Source organism: Antechinus flavipes, chromosome 1 (assembly GCF_016432865.1).
Source record: "Antechinus flavipes isolate AdamAnt ecotype Samford, QLD, Australia chromosome 1, AdamAnt_v2, whole genome shotgun sequence".
Classification (NCBI taxonomy): Eukaryota; Metazoa; Chordata; class Mammalia; order Dasyuromorphia; family Dasyuridae; genus Antechinus; species Antechinus flavipes.
In genome coordinates this window covers 299,622,287-299,646,809 of record NC_067398.1, presented here as the reverse complement: position 1 = coordinate 299,646,809, position 24,523 = coordinate 299,622,287, and the positions used below count along the sequence as shown (strand labels likewise).

The 24,523-nt window shown below is 35.1% G+C and overlaps 2 protein-coding genes across 3 annotated transcripts in view; both read right to left on the bottom strand.

The window, feature by feature from the left end:
* The window catches only part of LOC127545411 (uncharacterized), a 169,075-nt gene extending 164,967 nt beyond the window's left edge, over nucleotides 1-4,108 (bottom strand). The window contains exons 1-2 of the mRNA XM_051972685.1: nucleotides 4,054-4,108; nucleotides 2,037-2,088 (exon numbers count right to left, since the gene is read on the bottom strand). Of these exons, the coding sequence (XP_051828645.1) occupies nucleotides 2,037-2,088; nucleotides 4,054-4,108 (107 nt within the window). The remainder of the gene's footprint in view (nucleotides 1-2,036; nucleotides 2,089-4,053) is intronic.
* Nucleotides 4,109-16,776: 12,668 nt separating this feature from the next.
* LITAF (lipopolysaccharide induced TNF factor) overlaps nucleotides 16,777-24,523 on the bottom strand; it is a 44,822-nt gene continuing 37,075 nt past the window's right edge. For both annotated transcript variants that reach the window (XM_051963263.1, XM_051963256.1), the window contains exons 3-4: nucleotides 21,692-21,848; nucleotides 16,777-19,303 (exon numbers count right to left, since the gene is read on the bottom strand). In XM_051963263.1, coding sequence (XP_051819223.1) covers nucleotides 19,195-19,303; nucleotides 21,692-21,848 — 266 coding nt within the window. In that variant the 3' untranslated portion in view covers nucleotides 16,777-19,194. The remainder of the gene's footprint in view (nucleotides 19,304-21,691; nucleotides 21,849-24,523) is intronic.

Genomic DNA, 24,523 nt, shown 5'->3' with positions numbered 1-24,523 from the left:
TTATATAAGATTTTGTTGTTCAGTAGTTTGTCATGTCTGGTTTTTCAAGATCCCATTTGGGTTTTTCTTGGCAAAGATATTAGGGTGATTCGTCATTTATTTCTCCGGTTCATTTTACAGATAAGGAAAATGAGGTAAACAGAATTAAGTGACTTGCCCAAGATCACATAGCTAGTAAGTGTTCAATTCTAGATTTGAATTCAAGAAGATATCTTCCTGATTCTAAGCCCAGCACCCTATCTGTTGTTCCACCTAACTGCCCCTATTTTAATCAGATTTTTTAAAAATTATTTATCTCAAATGCAAAAAAGGATTCAAAGTTTGAGGTCATTGGAGTTGAGAGCAGGAGGAAGTGGTTGTTTTTTCCTTAAAATATAAACACAGTTCAGGATATTGATGATGTTTCATCGTACCCATCTCATTAAACATAGACTGGACAGAATGGACATGGCCAATGCAGGAATATGTCTTGTTTGACTATGTGTATTTGTTATAAAGGTTTTTTGTTGTGATGTTTTGTTTTTATGATGGGAGAGAGGATAGGAAAATAAATGTTTCTTAATTCCAAAAAAAAAAAAAAAAGCTACAAAAAAGAAAATAAATTATTGTTTATTTTAAAAATTAAATTTTAAAGGATATAACTGTGATATAAAGATATAAAAGACAAAACATATATTTTAAAAAATAGCCAGAGGATCAGAATGGAACATATATTTTAAAAAAAAAAAACAAAACAAAACAAAACAAAACAAACAAAAAACAGATATGGCCAATGAGGGAATATGTTTTGCTCAATTATGCTTTTTGTTATAAAGGTTTTATTTTTCTTTTTAACAGTGGGAAAAAAGAAAATACTTGTTAACTGCAAAAAAATATGAAAAATAAAATAATTATTAACTTTTTAAATTAATTTTTAAAAGAAATAAATGTGATGTAAATACATCAATAAAATACATTTTGAAAAGAAAGTCAGAAGGCCTGAATGAAAATTACCAGTCCATCCTAGGTTTTCATTCTGGTCTTTCACTTATTTTTGAAATGTTTTATGAATAGAAGGGGCACAGAATGCAGCCTGCCGGTCCTCAAGCTCAGACAGTTGTGGCCACTCTCAGAATAATGTTTGAGTCACCATCTAGCAGAGCCCCTGGCAGGTACCTTCCTCCCGGATCTAAATACAATCTTACAAACTACAGAGCAAATATTAAATGAGATAACAGTACCTGTTATCTGTAACAGATAACACCCTGGCACATAGTAAGTGCTTTATCAGTGTCAGAGGTCATCATCATCATCATCATTATCATTATTATTTTACTGAGAAAGAAAGGGAGAAGAGATGAGGATCAAAGAGAAGTCTCAAACTGCTGAGTTTACTGGGTATTCCCAGAAGTTAACTTCATCCTACAGGGTATCTCACTCACCAGAACACTCTGTCATACAGGAGGCTTCCTGCCCTGGATTCTCTGAAGCATCTGAAATAATAAAGGAAATTTGTAGGAGTTGTAGCCCAACAATAAAGCATCCTTTTGAAGCTTCAGGTACAGCCCCCATGCCTTTGGCTTGTAGAGAACTTGAAATTCCAGCTTCAGGTGCTATGGACTAGAAGACTGTTATTCCACCCTTCCACCTCCCTTTTGTGGTAGAACTAGAATCCACCTGTCTCCAGCAGCAGCAACAGTGTCCTTTGAATGCTATTCAGGTAGGTTCCATTCTCCCTCACTACCTGCCATCTGAAGGTATCTGTCCCTGTGCTCCACACAGTGGCAAGAAAACTGGATCTAGCACCAGAGGTCTTCGGTTAGTTACTCTGTGCCTCTGCCCAAATATCTAATATCTACTTCCTTGTCTGTAAAATAAAAAGTTGGGGACTGGGTGCCCTAAGGAACTTTCTACCTATAGTCCCATGATGGTGATTGGGTGCTGAGTGAGTTAAATCCTTCTCTCTTTAATGGGAGAAATGCACAACAAAAGTGAGGATGGTCATAAATCCTTCACTCTCAAATGAGCCAGAATCTAAATTTTTTTTTTAATCTTACATTTCCTTATGATCACTTCTTTTGATGATGTCAATTTTCTTCTCTGCTTGCCCTGTAGGAACTCAAGCAAGGATATGAAAGAGCCAACTAGGACTAATTTTTGAGATTGTTGAATTTTCAATGTGAGCATTTATATCTCAGAAACCAGTAAATGCTACAGATTAGAGCTTGATTTATTGTTCCATTGATGATCTAGACTTAAGAAATTGATGGAAAAAATATGAATAATGCAGATAGATTCAACTTAAAAGTGTGCCCTGCATTTTCTGAAAGCAGACTATTATGCATTTACCACCATATCCCTAGATCCAAGTATTAAACAGCAATCACCTAGTACTTGGAGCACATAACTTTTCCCTCTTCTATTCCCTTTTAATATAGCTTAACCCAAGCTGCATAGACATTTGTGAAACATGGTCTATTTTCCAAGGACAGGATTACAGCTATATAACTATGTTGGAAACTGTAGGGTTTTGTGCCAGAGTGGAAAATGAAGAGGATGTTAACAGTACAGTCACTTGGTACACTCCCTCTCCTGTCCAGCCAGATGCCCCAACTTGTCCTTCATGCATCTAATGCCCACACACCCAGATGAACCCATTCATATCTCTGCAACCTAACCCAGGTTTAAAAAATTGCTCTTTATAGTTCTGCAGAGGAGTAACTAAAATTTCACAAAGCAACAGGCAATGGCTGCAAATAGTGGCTGTATTTTGCAGAGATTGCTTTCTGGAGTCCTACCCCCAAGAAGAAAGTAGCCATCTATAAGTATTTAAAAATAAATACTTAAAAATACTAATTGAAGGAAAAGAGAAAGGAAAATCATTTTACAAAGATATACCATTAAAAAGCCTTTAAGATAATCAAAGGTTTTTGATATTTATTCTAAATGTTTTGACCCAAAGCAATTTTTTTTATTAAAACAGAACTGATATTTAATTAATTGTCAGAAAGGTAGTCACATTTCTGACTATTTCTACATAGCTTTAGCCCATCTGACTTTTCTTTGAAATAATATCTTTCCTCCCTAGGACATCTTGGACAGAGCTCACGTGCCAAATTAAACAGCTTTATGAAAGAACCAGCTTTAAGATTTCTGTTCATAAAAGCTAAGCATTTATCCTTGTTAAAAATTAATCATAGTTTTTCTGCTACCCAGCATCCTTGATGAGTTGATCCCCCCAAGAATTCTCCTGTGAATCCTGGGAAAAAAGCAAAAAAATTTCCCCCTTAGTTATTGAAGATTGAGAGGAATTGTAAAAAGCCATCTTTCCATTCTCATTCAATTCTGATGAACTTTTTAAAAAATCTAAAACAAGGAAAACAATTACAGATATCATATTTAGCAAATCAAAACTAACCAACACAAGGCGGGGTGTGTGGGTGTTTGGGTATGAGTGTGTATGTTTTAAATTCCTTTCCTGGGACTAAATCTTCTAATCATGCCTTATCTTCTCAGCTCAAATCTCTGAAATGGCTATCACCTGCAAGACCCAAGAAATCAAATCTAATTACATAATCCATTCTTTCAAATGTAATTTCTGCACTAGATTTCCACAAAGGTGATCTGGACTAGTGATCCACTCCTTTTCAAAACACCTTTCAGAAAGACAACTTGATAGCTTCAAAAACCCAGTTTCTAAATACAGGCATTGTCCTAGATTTGAGTGATATTTTCCCCAAAGTTCCCCAGACCCACCTCATTTCCCTGTTTTCCCAGATAATGTTGCTGGCTGAAGATGAGTCTAGTTCTCTGACATTACCAGTAAAGGGTTTTTCCTTTACTTTCCCTCTCTTCTCCCATTTTACAAATTTTTGATGTGAAACAGTAGGATAGAGATGTCGGAAGAGGAAAGGGGGAAGAGTGACACTTATAGAAAGCCTTCTTGCCCTTCAGAATATGCTTCCCCAGAATAGGACCATGGAAACAACATCATTCTGGAAGGGGACTGGGGAGGTTGGGGTGGGGATGGAGACCAGCCAGAATTGCAGTTACTCTAACTGCTAATTTACTTACTCCCTAAAGTTGCTGTCACCACAGTCCAGAGCACGACGAAAGCCGTGAGCCCCATGATCATCAGGATCGCCTCTTTAGCTCAAAGTTAACCAAACATCAGCTCCAACTCGCAAAGGTAGCTCTGAGCTGGCCAGCACTGAAAGGACACTTTCTTTTCAGGCTAGCAATGTACTGCTTCATTTCTTAGCCAGAGGGGTGTGGGCAGGGGAGGAGAAGGGGCTTTAGGAGGAAATTTGCCAGCCAATCAGAACCCTGAGATAAAGTTATAAGCTCCCCTTCTGAAAGGAAGGGGAAAAAAGGTACTGACCAATAAGAAAATCCCTCCTTTCTAACTGGGAATAGAGAGGGTTTTGCTTCCTCATGGTTGGCAAAACTCACAGACCCTAATGCAACGACTACGCACTGGGAATGAAAGGCAAATCATTTCCCCTTTCTCAGGCCCCATTTGGGGAAGGGGCAAAGCAGAAAAAAGGAGGCAGCTGTGCAGAGGGAATTATGGGAACATTGGGAGGTAGAAGAGATCTTAGAGACCAGTGAATCTACCCTCCTCATTTTACAGATGAAAAAACTGAGGTCCAGAAAAGTTAACTGACTTGCCCATGGTTACACTAAGCTAAGAAGCTAAGAAGCAACTGAGGCAAGATTTGAAGTGTCTACCACTAATTCAAAGCAGAGGACAATGGGAAGGGAACAAGCATTTGTTGTTGTTTTCACTTATGTTTGACTCTTTGTAATCCCATTTGGGGTTTTCTTGGCAATGACACTGGAGTGGGGTTTGCCATTTCCTTCTCCAACTCATTTTACAGATAAGGAAACTGAGGCAAATACAGTCAAGTAACTTGCTCAGGGTCTCACAGTAAATGGCTGAGGTAGGATGTTATTTAATTCAAGTCTTTTTGATGCTAGGACAGCTAGGTGGTGCAGTAGATAGACCACTGAGCTTGGAATCGGGGAGATTCCCTATCCATTATACTGAGAACTTCTTCTAGTTAGATGAAAGTAAAAGAGTTATTCATTTCAGATTCAGGACACAGCATCTCCAGTAATATTTACCTCCACTTCAAAAGTCTTTGAACTTGAGCCAAGATCTGTTGTGCTTGGGAAAGATGCCTTGGGAAAGCTCTTGTACTTTAAAAAACAAAAACAAAGAACCAAAACCTGGCTCTTTGTGATATCCTTTGTGTCTCACATAAAGACTCATTTCCCTGAATGTGAACCACTACATAACATTTCCAATCCCTCTGTTTTTGTCTACCTGTATTTTTTATTTCCTTCACAGATTAATTGTACACTATTTAAAAGTCCAATTCTTCTTGTGCAGCAAAATAACTATATGGACATGTATACATATATTATATTTAACATATACTTTAACATATTTAACATGTATTGGTCTACTTACTATCTGGAGGAGGTGGTGGGGGGAAGGAGGGGAAGGATTGGAACAAAAGGTTTTGCAATTGTCATTGCTGAAAAATTACCCTTGCATATGTCTTGAAAATAAAAAGCTATTAAAAAAAAAAAAGACTCATTTCCCTGCAGCCCACTTCCTCTTCCTCTCTGCACCTTAACATCTCTATTCTCTTGGTACCCAGCATTCTGAATTTTCAGAATCATGTCCCCAAATGTCCCCAAATGAAACATTCCCAGGATGAAAAATAATGGTCTTTGGCTCTGAGCTGAAAAAATTCGACTCAACAAATATTTTATTGACAAACTTCTCTGTTCAGCATCGTGCTCTAGGTGAAAGATGATCTGAAGTGTGGATTGACTTTAAAGCAGTCCTCCTTCCTACCTGAAGAAAGGTAGTGAATTATAAACTGTAGGTGCAGAAAAATACATACCATATCTGACATAGTCAATACATTGATTCGTTTTGCTTTATGTGTATGTGTTAATATTTGTTATAAATGTCACTTAGAAGTTATAACAATGTGAAAAAATTTATATCATATATAAAGTAAATATATATAAGTATGACTATATAAAACACAAATATATGATACATGCATATACGACAGACAGAGACAAAAGTTAGAGACAGAGACTACAACTGGTTCTCCAATTGAGGCCTGGGGCATTTCATGGGTTGTTGATATCTAAAAAGAGAAGGGACTCCTAATTGAGGAAGAGAATGCTGAGGCAATTCCATATATCTGGTAAGGGATAGGATTGGGGCCAAAGTTTCTTAGAAAAGAGACATCAATCATTGTAGAGATTTTTCAGGGAAAACATAAGGGGGAAAGACTTTAGAAGAAGCAGAGAGGGATGGAAAGCTGGCTTTGCAACAGATCTTCATCAGGTCTGTAACTTTCAAAGCCTTTCATTCTCTCTTCATGTCTTTGGAAAAGTTTCTGGCACTAACTGTTGGCAGGTTTGCAAAATTCAACATTCACTCCTTTATTAAGGAGTCACTTCCTAAGACCAAAAAAACATGTCAGACTTGGTGGGAAGCTTATTTATATGCCTTATTGTAGGTGTTGTGAAGGATATGCAGGCAAATAAGACACAGTTCCTGCTTTTAAGGAATTTATAATACAGTTACAGAAATGGAATACATTCATATGAAACAATGTAATAATTAGTAATAGGACTTAATGAATAAATGTGTTTATTTTTCTCTTTCACTGGAAGTCTTCATTGACCTCTCAATTTTAGTGCCTTTTCTCTGTTATTTCCTATTTATCTTGTATAGCGTTTGCTTCAATATAGTGCAAATTGGCATAAGAAATTAAATGGAAATTTGGGGGGAGTTTTGTGGAAGGGACAGTTGACATACAAAGGCCAGAAAATGATATAGAAAAGGTTTAGAAACTCAGAAATGCATAAAATATATGTATAGTATTGTATAATATTAACATGTTTTATCTTTTAATACCATAATAATCATACTTCTCTGATAGTAAGGGTCTAAACATTTTACTCAGATTTTCTAGACTGCAGGGAAACACCACCCCTAACCTCCCCGAGATAGAAGTGATAACTAATTGTTTGCAAGTTGTCTCTCCAATTAGATCGTAAACTCCTTAAAAGTAGGGACTACCTTTTCCTTCCTTTTGTGTCCCCAATACTTAGCATAGTGTCTGACACATCCAAGGCACTTTACATGTGTTTTTTGTTTGATTCAATTGAGTACAGGGAAAATCACTGGTGGGCTGAGAAGTCAATGAAGAGTTAATGGAAGAAGAAAGATTTAACACAGGTTTTGAAGATCAGCAGTACATAGAGTTGTTAAACTTTCCTTCAGAGCCCACTGCTGACTCTCTAGAGATCAGAACTGGGATCAAAGCCTGCCTTTGATGGCTCCTATTTCTGAGAATTTGGAAAAATCACTTAACTTTCAGGGACCTCAATTTCTTCATGCATAAAATGTTACCTGTAACATTCCTCCCAGCTCTTGGCTCTGTGATCCTTCTGTTTAGTCTTGTCTTCCCTTCAGACAAATAAGACGTTTCCTCATATTCTCCCCAGCCACCTTGGTCAGAGAGATGGATCTGGAGGAAATTGTTTTCATTCATGGTTGTTGGCCTAGTGATTACAAGAGTAATTGACTCTTGTAAATATTCCCAACATCATAAATAATACTGTCAGCTAAAATGTTTTTCCAATAGTACATATACTTATTGTACCCCCCAAATATTTGTCCCCTGAAAGTGGCAAGCATCTGGCTGGATTTTCTTTAGACAGAACTGGCCCATTAAGCCTTATACATACATGGGGGTTTCTGTAATGTTAATTTATCACCATACAGAGACCCAAAACTTTGGGTACAAAAATACCCCGAGAAGGAAAAAAGTGACTCTTTTCCCAAGAAAAAGAACTGACCAGTAGGGGGTACTGTAAGCTTCTGTAGATTTTTCATGAGACATACACAATCCAGTCCCGTAAGCATTGCACCATACTAGCACTTCTGTGCAAACTGATTCGGATAGGATTTTATTGAGATTTTTATTATTGGGGAATTGGCTTCTAAATTCTATTCAAGAAATATTTATTAAATATTGATATCAGTCAACAAATGCTGATTGGGACTAGGTGAAAGATGAGATTCTTTCAGTTGTATTCAGACTTGCAGAAAAGACCTTAGCTTAAAAAAGCCAAAATTTTCCATTTCATCCAAGTTCCTGTCTAGTCGTCTTGATCTACATCTAGTCCCTGGACCCAGATGACTCTAGAGGGAAAGTGAGGAAGGTGATTTTGCACAGCCCTTCCTCACTTAAATCCAGTTCACTTGCATGTCATGGGATCCCTTCCCTGATGTTATGATCCTCTTCGAGAATGAAGGAAAAACAACATATTCTATACAGATCGAAAAAACTATTTCTTTTGAGAAAGGAGGGACATTTTGTATTCTCCTCCTTACTACAAAATCGAACTTGTACCCTTAGCAAATATATCCAGATTTAGTTTCACAATTAAGGACCACACACTGGTGTGTTTGCATAGCTCTGGAGAGAAATGTTTTCATTAGAATACATTGACTTGCCTTTAGAAAATGCTAGTCAACATGTGAAGAGGGTGGACATTCATTAATGTGTTTTATCTTCCCCAGAATCACTCATTTTACTCACCAGGAGGGGAAATAAAAGGTGAATGACTATACCCCTTTGAAATGATTGATGGGAGTTTTCTCTCTGCCTTTTCCCAAAGAAGGAAGGTCCAATTTTTTTTTTCCTTCAATTTTTGCCAAGTAATTACTCTAAAAAAAAGGAGGCCTTTCTCTTTTTCTTCCTTTCTTCCTTCCTTTTTCTTCTATCACCTGGGGTTTTATTTTGAAAATTGTTCCTTCAGAAACAAAAGGATAAACAACTTTTTTTCTTTTTTAAGAATTTAATCAACAATGACGGGATTTTTTAAAAAACACTTTATTTTTCTTTATGAATACAAATTTTCTGAAAGTAATCTTGGGTCGATGCTTTGCTAAAAGAATAATTTAAAAAAAATCTTCAGGGAAGGCAGCTTCCAATTTACTTTGCAGATAAATAATTAGAATTTTTTGATTTGTTACCTGTTAAATCTATAAGGTACCAAAGGACTATGGCATGAGGTTTACTTAACTTTCCCTCATGTTGTAACCACTTATTTTTCCTTATTCCCCTCAATAAAGCTTATGAATGGAAGCAGATTCATAAAAAGGTTATGAGATGCTTTGCATAGTGGAAAGGACAGGTATCAGAGTTGGGAAACCTCCATTTAAATCCTGACTCACTAGCTGTGCGACTTTTCATAAATCACTTGTCCCAGAACTTGTTTCATCTCTAAGATGAGGATAGAACTGATTGCATCACATCTAAAAGAGTCATTCTAAGGAAAGAATTATGCAACATTTTGGGGAAGCTTTGTGGTACAGTGGGCTCAATGCTGGAAATCAGGACAGGAAAACTTAAGTTTGTCCTTACTCCAAAACATATTAGCCTTGTCATCTCTTTTAGTTTCCTTGTCTGTTAAGAGAAAAGGAGGGGGGGGGGGGGTGAAAGGGGAATACTAATCCCTGCCTCATTTCTATAAAAACCAAATAAATATATGAAATACTTTATAAATCATAACATGTTGCATAAATTGTTTTTATCATGTAAATGTTTTTTAGAATTACAACTGCTTTGCTTTCCATTTATCCAAGATTCAAGTATATTTACACAGCTAACTGGTTTTTTCCCCCTGTCCCATAAAAAGTATCTCTGCTCCTTCATGAATGTTTAAGGTGGGAAAGAAAGGCATTTCAAATCTGTGAAGGGAGAGTTTAGGAGGTTTCTATGTTTTTCTGTCTCCATGTGTTACCAATCCTGCTGTTAAACTCATTGATACTTATCCTTCCTTAGGTAGACAAGGCTAGGACCTTAGGACTATAAATAACTTGGTCTTGAGGCATTCTATAATTACTTCATATTGTTTGAATTTTATCCTGTGTATCAAAACTCACCTTAACCAGTTTCTAGGAGCAAATATTTATCCAATGTATGTCCATTTTGTTTTCCAATGTATTAACTGATTTTACTAGGGATTTTCCTTTTTTCTTTTTAAAAAAAATCATTATCATAAGGGATAGCAGTTTGGGAGACTGAGAGGGAATACAAAGGAAAATGTAGTTGACATAAATACAAAAGAAATCAAAATATTAAAAAAAATCAGTCTACCTATTTTAATATCAAAAAATTCTATTCTTCATGGAACACAGGTATTCATTTTGTGATGTCAATTAATCAAGTTGCATATGTTGCACTCAAAGACATCTGTGGCATCCGTGTGGGCACACAAAATAGGCTTTGTGGAGAATTCTTTCACATTGAAAAACTTCAGAACACTAATCAATGCAAGGACCAATAATGGCTTCAGAGACCTAATGGTGAAGCATGTCTCCTGCCTCTTGTAAAAATAGCCAGGATATTATAAACTAGAACGTTATCCACAATATCTTTTCATGATCCATAAGGTGGTAGAGATTACGCCATTCTAAGTGCAAAAGGAGGAGTGAATTTTCAGCCTATGGCCAATGTGCCTTTTTTTTATACTTAATTCTTAGAAGGGAGGGGTGTAGCAGAGTCATTGGGCAGTGACAGCAATATAAAAGAAGCATGAATAAAACATTTTAAAAGGAAAAAGTCTTTGGCCATTGAATACCACCCAATACAAATGAGGCATTGCGAATGCTTCTATGAAGCATACTTTGTCATGTTGCATTTTGTGTATGGAAAAGGAGGGAAAGATCCCGCAGAGTTCAATGGAACACAGCAAATGACTAGTGATCTTCTAATGAATTGCCTTTATTAAAGGAGTAAGCTATTTATCATTTTCAACTATACAAATGCTGATCCCCATTTCTCTCCTTCATGTTGGATTATTACACAACAGATACATCAGATAATTATGAAAATAAGCACCCATTTTTAAATATAGTAAAGACTCAAGTGATTCCGTCAACAAATATAAGTGCTGGTTATGCACTGGCAACCATGTGAAGCAAGAAAGCAACAAACATTTATTAAGCACTGAGGAGCAAAGAAAGGCAGAAAACATCTCCACCTTCAAGAAGCTAGCATTCTAGTGGGTGGCAAACATGAATATTATCTACATGCAAAGATATATACAGAGGAAGTGAAAGGCAATCTTTGAGAGGAAAATATTAGCAGTCAGAGGGATGGGGAAGGTTTCTGGCAGAAGGCAAGATTTGTACTCAGTTTTATAGAAAACCAGTGAAACAAAAGGCTTGGGGGGAGGGGGAAACAGAAGGGAGACACAAGGACAAGGAGTTGAAAAATCAGATTGGGTCAAGAGAGGAAAAAGCTATCACTGAACCTGCCATAAAGCATGAGGACAGATGTGAAATGGTTACTAATTACTGGTAGTCAAGGCAGTGGTCATGGTGGTAAGATGGTAAAACACAAGACTGACTGTCTTTAGCAAATATTTAACAGCATTTCAGACTGCAAATTTCTAAGAGAGCTAAATTAGAGAGGTGGCTGAATTTGAATAGAAGCGTTTCTGGTGCAGTTGTTGAACTAAATTACTTAAATATTTGAAAATGAAAGAGAAATTATATCAACTTTATCACACAAATGATCATTTGAGCCAATTTTAAAATAATATCAATGATTACCAGATGCCAAACTAGGAATCAGGACAAGGTTTGGAACACTGAAGAGAGAGGCATCTCAATAATTCTAATGCAGGCAAAGATCAACCATTTCCAAAAATGAATGATGAAACATTCCACCCACTTCCTAATATGGAGATGATGGACTTAAGATGGAGAAATATTTTTCAGATATAGCAAATGTAGAAATTTGTTTAGCTTGATTATTTTTTAAAGAATTTTTGTTTCCTTTTTATCTTATCCCTGTAAGATAGAGAAAATCTATTTTTATTCATTGAAAAATGTTTAAATTTTTTTATATTCAACTTTTCTTTGAAATAGGCAAATATTAATATGAAAAACATCATGAAAAAATGTATTTCCTACACACAAATAGTCTATTTCCCTAGATGGAAGCAGCATGGCAGAAGCTGGATGTTCTAAGATGAAAGTGAGCCAAATGTGGTCCACTTATATATGGACTGACCCACAATGAGAGGAGTAGTGTACCCAACAAGTCAAAGAAAATTAATACTCAAGTGAAGTGAGAACAACCAGAACACTGTACACAACAATAGCAAGATTATACGATGATCAATCCTGGTGAGGTGATTCAGGACAGTCCAATGATCTTGTAAAGAAGAGAGCCATCTGCACCCAGAGAGAGAACTGTGAGAACTGAGTGTGGATCACAACATAGTATTTTCACTTTTTTGTTACAGTTTTCTTGCATTTTGTTTTCTTTCTCATTTTTTTTTCCTTTTTTATCTGATTTTTCTTGTGCAGCACAATTGTGGAGATAATTATAGAAGAACTACTCATGATTGACATATACTGGATTGCCTGCTGTCTAGGGAAGGGGATAGGAGAAGGAAAGGAAAAAATTTTGGAACAGGGGTGAATGTCAAAAATTTTCTATGCATGTGTTTGAAAATAAAAAGCTTCAAAGAATATTTTTAAAAGCAATACTAAGTAGAATTAAGAATTAAGGCTATTAGGGAATTGCTATTGTTAACTTGGAATCACAGATGTGTAAAAGCTTTTCCCTTTTGATTCACACACATACATACATAAAAAACATAGAAAGTGAAGAAGCTTGAACATCACATATAAAATTAAGAACTGATTTGAGACAGATAATAGGATCAAAGCAAAACAAAGAGAGGAAACGCTTACTATGCAGGAAACCAAATTGACACAACCAAGTATAGTTTCAGAACTGAAGGGGGAGGAATGGGCAATCATTAATATTTACCATCTTACTCCAATGTTCAGAAGCAGTTGAAACTGAAAAATTTAGGACTGGTTATAGCTAGAAACATCGCATAATACATGCTAGTGGTGCAGTGCATAGTTCCAGATCTGGAGTCAGGAAGATTGTGTGATCCTGGGTGAGTCATTTAACCCTGTTTGCCAGTTATCTGTAAAATGAGCTGGAGAAGGAAATGGAAAACTACTCTGTACTCTGGTATCTTTGTCAAGAAAACCCAAAAAAGGTCACAAACATTCGGATGTGACTGAAAAACAACTGAACAAGGTCAACAATAACTGGAAAAACAAAAATCTCTTTGGATCCAATTGTATAATGGATATTTTAATGATAAAACAAAATGTTCTGTGTATGCAATTAGGTAGCACAATGGATAGTGCTGTACCTGTAGTCAGGAAGTCCTGTGTTCAAATGCAGTCTCAAACATTTAACAGCTGTGTCACCCTGGGCAAATAGGTTAACTTCTTTTTGCTTCTATCATCAACTATCAAAAACTATCATTTTTCTTCTGTAAAAAAAGAGGGAATGGGGTTAGATGATCCCCAAAAGTTTCTTCATACTCTACATCTGTAAAGCTGTGATGGGAATCTTTATTTCTATATTGCAAAATGTTTCCTTTTGCCAAAAGTCCTTATCCTGCATTAGTCAGCAGTCTCCTATAATGATCCTGGATCCAAACAAGGAATGTGCACTTACACTGTAAATACCAGAGAAGGAAAATACCAGAGTGAATTACATTTTTGTTAATGGCATAGATTTAGAGCTGAAAGGAACCTAGACTTACACCCTCAAAGGCAATGGGGAGATGACGAAAGATAAATCTTCTTGGTACATTTGTGACTAACCATCAAGGTGTTTGTTTCAAAATCAGATGGCCAAGACAGAATACAGGTGTTCATCTGGATTCAGACTTGTAAGAATACATATAACTGCTTATTGGAAACAAAGTCATTCTTGGTAACTTGGTTACTTGGTAACTTCCTCCCAGTGTAACATACAAAAAGACAATATTCCTTAAATTTGGCAAAGAAGCCAAGATGGGGTGAAAATGACATCATTCAAATACTTCCAATTTATATCATTTCAATTCAACAAATGTTTAAATACCATCAACAACATTCAAGAACTGAATGTGCTAGGCTAGATGTAGAGAAGAGATTTATTTTTGTTGTTATTGGATCATTTAATTGTGTCCAACTCTTCAAGACCCATGGATCTTCTATCCTACACTATCTCTTGAAGTCTATCCAAGTTCATGCTTGTTGCTTCCATGACATTTCTCTTCTCATCCTCTGCTGTCCCTTTCTCCTTTTGCCTTCAATCTTTCTCAACCTCAGGGTTTTTTTTTCCCCAATGAATCCCATCATCTCAAAATGTAACCGAAGTGTTTAAGCTTCAGTGAATAGTCTGAATTAATGTTTTAAGTATTGAATGATTTGATCTCTTTGCTATTCAAGGAAGTTTCAAATATCTTTTCTAGCACTACAATTAAAAAATGTCATTTCTGCAGTGTTCAGCTTTCCTTGGAATCCAACTCTCAAAGCTACACATTACTATTGGAAAAAACCATAGCTTTGATTACATGATTCTTCATCAGCAAGGTGGTGCAGCTGTTTTTTAGTATGCTGTCCAGATTTGTCATAGCTTTCTTTCAAAGGAGTAAACATCTTTTGATTTCATGACTGTACTTTAATGGCTGCAAAGATCTTTGTGCCCAAGAACATAAAATCTGACACTGCTTCCATTTATTTGTCTATAAGGAATAGAACCAAATGATATAACAATAATTATTATAAATAAATCATTTGTAAACGTAAATGTATAAATATTATTATAAATTAAATTTTATTGTATAAATGTTACAGAAATTAAATTGAATTATAAATAAAAATTTTAACATTTATATAAAACAAAGATTTTCAAAGAATTTTATAACTATTATCTCATTTGATCTTCACAACAATCCTAGAAGGTTAATGCTACTATTATTATCTCTATTCCATAGATAAGGAAACTGAAGCAGACAGAAGAGAAGTGACTTACCAATGATCACTCAACTAATTGAGGCCTGTTTTGAATTTGAGTTCTTCCTCATTCCAGTTCCAGTGATTTATGTTCTATGTCACCTAGCTGAAAGAAAAGTCCTTGTTTTCAAAGAGCTTACAATCTAGCAGAGATCTAAATATTCCAGAGGAATTCTCTCTGGCCAAGGAAAGTCAAGAAAGATCACAAGGAGAAGGCAATTATTCAGATGAAGAATGGACATCATGTCATCTAATAGATAGGAGAAGAGGAAAGCTAATTTTAAAAGGCCCAGAGGCTAGGAACTCCAGGATTTACTTAAAGTATAAAATTCAGAGTGTAGTTTGGTTGGATCAAAGTGACAATTAGTATGAGCCATAAAATTGAGTTAGAGCTACAATGTAAACTGAATTCCTGTTAAGAATATTGGACTTTGTTCAGTAAGCAAGGAGGAGTCATAAAACTGGATGTTCTAGAGTGGAATAAGTAGAAAAAACAAATGAAACCATAAAATATCAATGTGACTACATAATATAGACTCAGTTGACTCATTTTGTCATAAATTCCAATCATAAAAATTGATTTATTTTATTCCTTAGAAAGAGAGAAAATGAAGGACGACTCCCTAAATTATTTGTAGGCATTCTGAAATCACCATCTGAAGGAACAGAAACACATGCTTAGTAGCAGTAGAATACCTGAGGAATATAATCAAGTACTTAAGATACACAGAACTCAAAAGGCAAGATCAATGCATATTTATGAAAAAGGCAGTTTTCAATGTCAGCACAAGGAGCTCCAAAAATAAGATGATCCATGATCTGTTCATCACTGTTACAAGGTGAAAAAATGCATTTTTAAAAATGAGACAATTGAGCCCCAATATCTGGATGTTCAGCAGTGTTCTCTTTATTCCTGTCTTTGTGTTTTGATGAGACCTATCCATGCTTCATGTATGTCCTGAACCATATCTGCTACAGATTGAATGCTTAATAAATGTTATTTATTAAAAATAAAAAAATGTTAGAGTCATTTTCCAAGAGCATTACAAAAAGACATGAAATGAACTAATTTCTTGAAGAACACAAAGGGATTGGGTGAATGAAAAGCAAGAACCAGTATCTGGATGACATTTTAAAATTCTTCAAAGGCTTTGAATGCTTTCTCTAAAAACATTACTTAAAAAACATTTTCGGTAACAGCAGCTACCTCTTTTATATATAAGCTTAGATGTGACTTTCAAATACTTCATTATTTTCCTGCCAAAAACAAAAACCCAAACAGAACTTTTAGACATTTCCATTAATACAAAGAGATAAATTTAGTAAAATTCAAAATAAAAATTTCTTTGTAAATAATATACACATGTTGAAATTCATTTGTAATATTCACATAGTGAAGGAGATTTCAGTCCATTAAATTCTAGATATATTTTAACCCTCTATGCAATAAGCTGCCCCAGAAAAGAGGATTATAGTGTAGCTTTAGCTTTTCGAAATGACTCTAACAAATTGAAGAATGTATATATTCACAATATTAACCCCAAAAATCCCAAAAATTTTCCACTGGCAAATGTCATAGATCACAAGGCTATAATGTGAATGGCTACAGTAAAAATTGAACACTTTCCATGAAAAATGAATGAGGTGCAAATAGATACCTATGCAATGATAATTTTTTAAATGCTACAACTATACAACTTTGTTATAGGCATACTGGTATTTTTAGCCTGAAATGAACGAAAATCCTTTAGAGTACAAGTGTATTTAAAACTCTTTATACTGTTAAATCCATTGCTTGCAAATTATTCAAGTACTTCTAAACATGACAAATTGACAAATGTGAACTTTGCACAAGATAATAGAATTTCCTAAAATGCATCCGATTTTATTTTTTAATTACGTACATTATACATTTTGCCATCTACAAAATGCATTTTCATGCACAATGCAAAGTGCCTGAATTACAGAATTTGCATATATTAATTTCAACAATAGCCTGAGACCATTTTACATATCATTTGAACAAAACAGCTAGAAACACAGCATCTTACTTTCTTTACAACAAAGAAAGAATTCTAAACACACCTGTCATTAGTAAGCAGTGATTTTTAAAACCACAAATTATAAATGTTTCAATGACAACACAAGCTGCATTGAGATGAGGTTCTTTAATTTCCTGAACCCTTCCATATGATTCTATACTTAGGCAAAAGCAAATGAATGATTAGCAATGTACAAGTGTATCTGATAGATATGCTATTTTCCTCTTGGCACCAACAAAAGCCTCAGTTAACGATCAAACAAACCATATTTTGTTGGAAGTATAATCATACTTTTCTTCTATTTTTCTGCACATTTAATTTATAATATAAAAGCTCTGGTTTGAGTCTGCTGCCATTGAGATAAAATATGATAAGCTAATCATCAGATTTGATGCACTGAGCATGTGGATCTCATAATCATCTACATTGACTTTAAGGGTACACTGTCAGAGATCCAATTAGTTTGTACTCTTTATCACTAAAAATATTCTCCCACCATTGATTGATAAAAAGTTGGGCTTTTTGGATTTGTTTTCTTCTTTTTTCTTTTTTTTTGGAGGGGGGGAAGAGAAGGAAGGAAAAACAACAGCTGCAATATAATAAAAACCTTTCCTAAACCCACAAGAAAACTTTTATAAAAGGGGTAACCAAGTAATTCAAAGACTTCATAAAAAGTCGAAATACAGTAAATAAAAGTCAAAGTGCTCCAAGAGAGCTGTATACTTTTCAACAACCTTATTTTAGAAACCAGATGAGATTTTATGCACACTTGAAGAAAATAAACCTAAGTATTACAAATTTTAATCAATGGATAACTTTTTCCTAACATTTTAGGGCTAATTTTAGACATATTATCCAGATATTTCCTTTACTTTCACTGAATACTGAATGAAGGAATCTTGAAACCAACGTCCCATTTGTCTGTTGATTTCAAACACAATACAGTTCTTTAATTATGACAGCTCTGAATCTTCAGTCATGTCTTATAATACATTATAAGACATTATAATGTCTTATAATACTAATCTGATTTGTGAAAATAAGACTAAAATCTAGACTCCTCAATTTCACAGGGTTTCCTACAATATGCAGGTTTTTGGAAAAGAGGTTCCAAAAAAAAAGACCTACCTACAACTCAAAGCTATGCTTTCACATTAAAAAAACAAAAAACAAAAACAAAAACCTCAGAATCCAAAAGTTTTTAATTTTTAAAATTATTATTATGGAGATTTTTCAGAACTGCAATGAACCAAATTAAAGGCAGTAGGGTTGTGTTTTTGATTTGTGTTTTTGTTTTTAATAAAATGGGATGCCATACTGGCATATGTAAGAATAATATCATTCCCAGAATTAGTCAAGATATGCTGATAAGCATTTCCTTTGAAATTGTTTACAAAGGCAAGTCAATACAAGAGCAAGTTTTTTAAAACAAACAAACAAACAAACAAACAAACTCAGTTGCTAACAAAATTAATGGATCATAGGAATACTTCACATGCTAAAGTCTGGCCACTCAATTATAATTGAGGAAATAGAGAATTATAAAGAAGAAATTCTAATTCTGAGAAGCTCTCATGAATTCATAGAAATGTATCTGGGTAGCAAGCACCTTGTGTTTAGAATTACCAGATTACCACCTCCCCCCTTTAAAAAAAAAAAAATAAAAAAGTTAAAGTGAATTTTTGTGCTCATAAAAAGTCCCTAATTGAATGGTATCTGAGACTAGCACCTTCTAAGTTCTCTAAAACTAAGATTCTGCCCCATGGAGGAGCAAAGTGTAGGCACTATGGAGTGATGATGCAGCCTCTTTCTGGCTGTCACAAAACCTAGGCAGCCCACGACTTCTATATAAAGACCCTCAGCAAAGGTGCTAACAAAGGAGGCAGAAGGGGTCTGCCTGCCAATCAATAATCACCAAATGAAATCTTAAATAAGACAGCAATCAGTCAAAGACAAGGATGACTTTGGTGCATACATAGGCAAACTAAACTTAAACCAATGTCCCTATATGTCCTTTCAAGTCCTCCAAGCAGTATGTTCATAAGTTTGGAGGTTGGGGAAGAGGGGGCAGCATTAGTTTGGATTTTGGTTTGTTTTTTCTCCTTTAAATGCACCAGCGGAAAAATCTGACCACCAAAAAGGAGACCATCACCAGTGGTGGACTTGGTGAAGTTTCTGAAGGACTTGAAAAGCTGTCAAACCTTTTGAGGCAGATTAATCTCATTTGCCTTGGTCCTACAAGCGCTTATAGGTACCAAGAAGAGCTTTGCAATTGGGGCAATAGTGATCAACATCCTGAAGGGCATTCACACAAAATGGAATGAAACAGCAGCCAGCAATACATCTAGAAGAAAAGAAAAAAAAAGTTTTGATTTATTAACCATGGGATTTTTCCTACAAGCTGTCTTAGATATAAACTATAATAACCAGAGACTACCTCTATCTCAATTTGTCCATTATGTCAAACTGTTTCTCAAAATCCCCTTTTTAAAATCTTATGTAATTTACCAGGGATTATTAATAAAGAGACAAGACCTGTAAGTCAAAAAGTATTTAATAAATGCCTACAACTTGTAGGCACTGTCCTCAAGGAGCTTACTTTCTACTCATAGCCCTTACCAGAAACACTAAAGCAAAACTTTGCTAAAATAAATATTTTAAAAAGTGATGCTAGTTAGACTAGAAAGGAGTTGTTTACTATTTCCAAGAAGCACTCTTGGGTTAGAGGAAAAACAGCCAAAAGACTTCAATGTGAGTTCATGCTCACCCGCTTTGACACCTATAAGATTTAAGATCATTCTTTGCCAATCAAGTCATTCTCTGAGTCTCAAATTTCTTTATAAATGGGAAGAACACTTGTATCTTCTACTGAAAAGGATGCCATGAAACTTAAGAATACTATACTAAGTACTTTGTAAAAATACTTTGTAACCTTAGGAAGCGATAAATATAAATTATTGTCTTCATATAAATACCATTTAAATATAAATAAGTTATTAGGTTTCACTAGACTGCTAACAGGGTCCATAACACAAGCAAGTTCCAATTAAGAGTTATATTTTTGTTTAACAGCAATAAATCTAACCCCTCACCCCTCAAAAAAATCTCTCTTGAGTTTAGTTTTCATGTTCATTTATCATTTTTAAGGAGATAATTTAGCTAATAAACTTTTCGAAGTTAAGAATATATGGGGCCACTGTTTTGCATTTTCCTTCTTTCTAAGATTAAAATGGTCTTTGAAGCTGAGGTTTAAAAAGGATGTTTAGCATTTTCTTCCTAAGGAATTCCAAACATGCAATCAACAGTATAGTATAAATGGGTGGAAGGAATAGTAAACCAGGGCCAGGAAATCTAGTGTGTGTGCGTATGTGTGTTTGACAGAGACACAAAGAAAAAGAAAGAGGAAAAAAAGACACAAAGGTAGAGAAACTAAGACATCTTATGCATGTTACTGTGTCTTCATTTGGAGGTAGGAAAAGGAATACTGTTCATATCCTTTATCTGCCTCATAAGTAATGAAGAAAAATGAGCTAACATATGTAAGATTGTTTGGGGCTTTTTTGAAGGAAAGGCGTAAGGATTACTCTTTCATAGAAGGAAAAACTGAAACATGAGGTAACTAAATACATGAATAACCCAAAGCCATTTAAGTTTCACATGTAGCCAAGGAATTAAGTGAAGCTACTTTTCCCTGCTTTGGGAGTAAAGCAAAACTTTTCAAAATACTCTCAAAAACCGGGAATGACCATCTTTAAACACTATCTTAAGTCCAGACAGATTTTACGCATCCACCTAAGATGATGGGGGAAAAAACTTAAATTCATAATAGAGCAAAAATGTTTTGAAGACTTAAAAGTATTTTAAATATAAATTTATGCTCCAAACCTTTCACTGTGATGAAAGGCAGTGTGGACATAGTGGATAACAAGATGGCCTCAAAGTCAGAAAGAGCTGAATTCAAGTCCAGCCTAGGGTTACTAAGAGCTATGGACAGTTCAATGGTATAGCAATCTTTAATTTGAATTGAACTCCTTATAGGGAGTTCCCCTTCAACAATGAAATCACAGACTCAGACATATAGAGGGTGTCCCAAAAATTTCCCCCAAAAAGTTTTAATAGCTTAAAGTTGAAGTAAGACCTTTTTCGACACCCTGCATATGTTTAAGTGAATACCGTCATTCAGACCACAAAAATATTCCCAAAATTCCAAAGTCAAAAATAAATTCTCCAGGGCAAGAGTTGTTAAGCAAAGTGTGTATGTGATGGTCCCTTTGGCAATCTCATAAAGCCTCTGGCCCTTTCTCAGAATAATGTTTTATAACACAGGACTTCAAAAGAAACCAATTGTTTTGAAATAGTTATCAATAGATCAAATACAGTTACCTAGTTTTTTTTAACATCCCAGATCCCAGATCAGGAACCCTTGTTCTAAGGATAATACTCAGCATTATAAAAACTACTAATACTTGGTTCCAAATGTAGTTGAGTAATTTTACCAAGAAAGCAAAAGAAATGATGAAATCCTGACTTCCTAATTATTTCACATTTGAAGAGGAACAAATGCGACATACAATATCTGTAGCAGAGGTGACCAGGAGAATTCCAGATAAGTTTGTCCTGAACAAAGGACCAGAAAAGTCTCTGTGCAGCTGCATGCCCAGGTCAGGGGGGTTCCCCTAGTTGCCAGAATGTCATTTTCCTATGATAAGACCCTAGACATTTAACACCTTACCCCAGCAGACAAAGGCTGCCACATGAAAGCCAAGTTAGAGCTCCTGCGGTATAAGTGAGACGGGTCACTATCATCTTATTACATGAGGGACAGAGCATCTGGACAGGACGGTCAAAGAAGGAGATAGATGGCTGTACATACACGGTCTGAACTGCAACTGGTTAGAAAAAGAGAGAAATGATTTGTCAAGGTTAATTATCAAAAATTCAGAACTTAATTTGGTCTGCTAGTCATGTTAAAACATATTTGTTTGTCACACCATAGTCTCAAACTAACTCTTAGCAAGTCTTAGAGATAAAGTAGGCAAATACTTTTATAATTATTATTCCCATTTTGAAGATAAGGAAATTTGGCTGAGAAAGATAGTCACTTGCTCTGTGATAAGAGTTTAAGGAAGTGCCTCCATCTCAAACTATCCTTCCTACAAGCTCATAAAGAGATAATGAATATATAAGATGTGAAAAGTGGAAGAATTATCAAAATAACAGACATAACATCATAGATCAAGAGCTGAAAGGAATCTCAAAGATCTTTACTCAACTCTGTTTGTTTTACTGATAATGATAATGAGACTCTGGGAAGTCAAATGAGCTGCTGATGGTCATGTTGTCAATAATAGTCTGTAATAAGGCTTCTTAAACTTTTCCCACTTGCAATTCCTTTTCACCAGAGAAACTTTACATGACCCTGTTAATATAGGTATATAAAATAGACATACAACTCAAACATTTACTGATAATAAATCATAATTTCATGATCCCCACATTCAATTACATGATCCTATATGGGGTTGTGATCCACAAATTAAGAAGTTTTGGTCTATAATGAGATTGCTGAACCCAAGAGGCAATTCCAGATATTTAGGTGTGCATGATATCTGGTAAAATAATTTTTTTTTAATTTAAGAAGCCTTATAGAAATGCAATTAATTCTTATACTTCTTTTTTTTTTTCTTTTCTATTCAGTCAATTGATAATTACTAAAAGCAAAGTAGTAAACTAAAAAAAATCACATTTATCAACATTTACACAATCAACCAAAAAAAAAAAAAACCTTTACAGAGCACTCTCATTAGCTTAGAGCTTTGAGTCTGAGCTGGAGAAAGGTAATTGGAATGTTAAAAATGCTGGTAGTTTTTTCCTAAATTGAAAAGCAGACAGAGAAGAAAAATTTGCATACTCTTGGTTTTAGTTCTAACATTTAATCAAATAAAAATCCCTGAAGAAGAATCCACTTTCTTCCCTTCTCCCCACCCCAAGAGACCCAAGCCTATTTTTCTGTTCTTTAGTATCCCAGCAAATGCTTTGTAACTAACATCAATTATTGTCAGGAAATTTTTAATATGATGTTAAATTGACTGGCATTTCAATATCCAATATATGTGATAGAGACATGGGATCACAGCACTATAGGTTCAGAGATAAAAAATTAGTAGGGACCTCAATAACTCCTAAAACAAAAGAATCAAAATAATAATGAAAATAAATCTCTGTGAAGGAAAGAAAAATCAATCATTCAAAAACTATCTAGCTTTCTTGATATTTAGGATAATAGGATAACAAATAAAAAACAGAAAGGAACGTCAAGTGTAGTAATTTCAAAATTTTATTTATTTTTATTTTTATTTTATTTTAGCAATAATATAGGATTTATATAATTTTTTTAAAATTAACACTGAGGGGAAAAGTACATACAGGCAATAACCATGGCCTAAAATAACATAAAATTATTTTCCAGTTCCTTTCAAGGATGGAGTGGTATGGTGGTTAGCAGGCCAGTCTGGAATCAGGAAGACCTCCCTTTAGCTCATTTCTTTAAATATACACTAGCTGCCAGATGAGTCACTGAAACTTTTCAGTGCCCCCAGGCAATTCTCTATAGCTATAAACAGCCAATCTGTATTATCTGTGGAGGAGTTTCAATACTGGACATTCCCTAAACAGGTCTGCTCTCCTTCCCTCCCAGCCCCACCCTTAAAAAGAATTCATTTTAGCCTTAAGAGATAACAGACACTAGAAGGCAAGGAAAGTTAAAAATAACATAGTTAAGAACTGTTACTGAATTGGTCTTAATTTTTAATTAATTACACATCCAAGACAGCCCAGAGAAGATGGCAAGTGTAGAAGCAAATGAGGAGAGGGGATACAGTAAATTTTCTCCAAGTGTACAACAATGCATGCTGGTCTCCAGGGCTCCAGCTTCCAGGCCACAAATGCTCCCAACCCTGCTTCTGTTTCAGGATCCACGGCCACATTATAACCATCATTCATGGAGGCCCCTCCACCTGTCCTTCCCACCCCAAAGATTACCCTAGGCACTCCAAGGACAGGTAAAGCCCCTGTAATGGGCTGTAAAATCAGACCAATTTATAGTACAAAGAGACAAACTCAATCTGTCCAACTTCATATACTTTAGTAGTACATAAACACAGAGTTCACAGGACCCCAACAATGAATGTCCAAGTCCCAGTAACAACTCATAATGTCAAACAAATTATCCATGGACATAACCAAAGAGATCTGATTCTTGAAGGAAAACAATTGTTTCTAACATGACAGGATAGATTATTTTCCCCAAAAAACTTGCATATTTATTTTTTATATATTTTCTATTTACTTATCAGTGAATATGTTATAATATCTTCCAGTGGAATATAATAAGCTCCTTGATGGCGATCTTACTTTTATAAGTGTCTGGGCACATTTTGTTGTTGCTGTTCAGCAGGATCTGATTCTTCCTGATCTCCATTTGAATTTGTTTGTTTTTGACAAAACAAACAAACAGTAATGGTTTGCCATTTTCTGATCCAACTCATTTTACAGATGAGCAAAC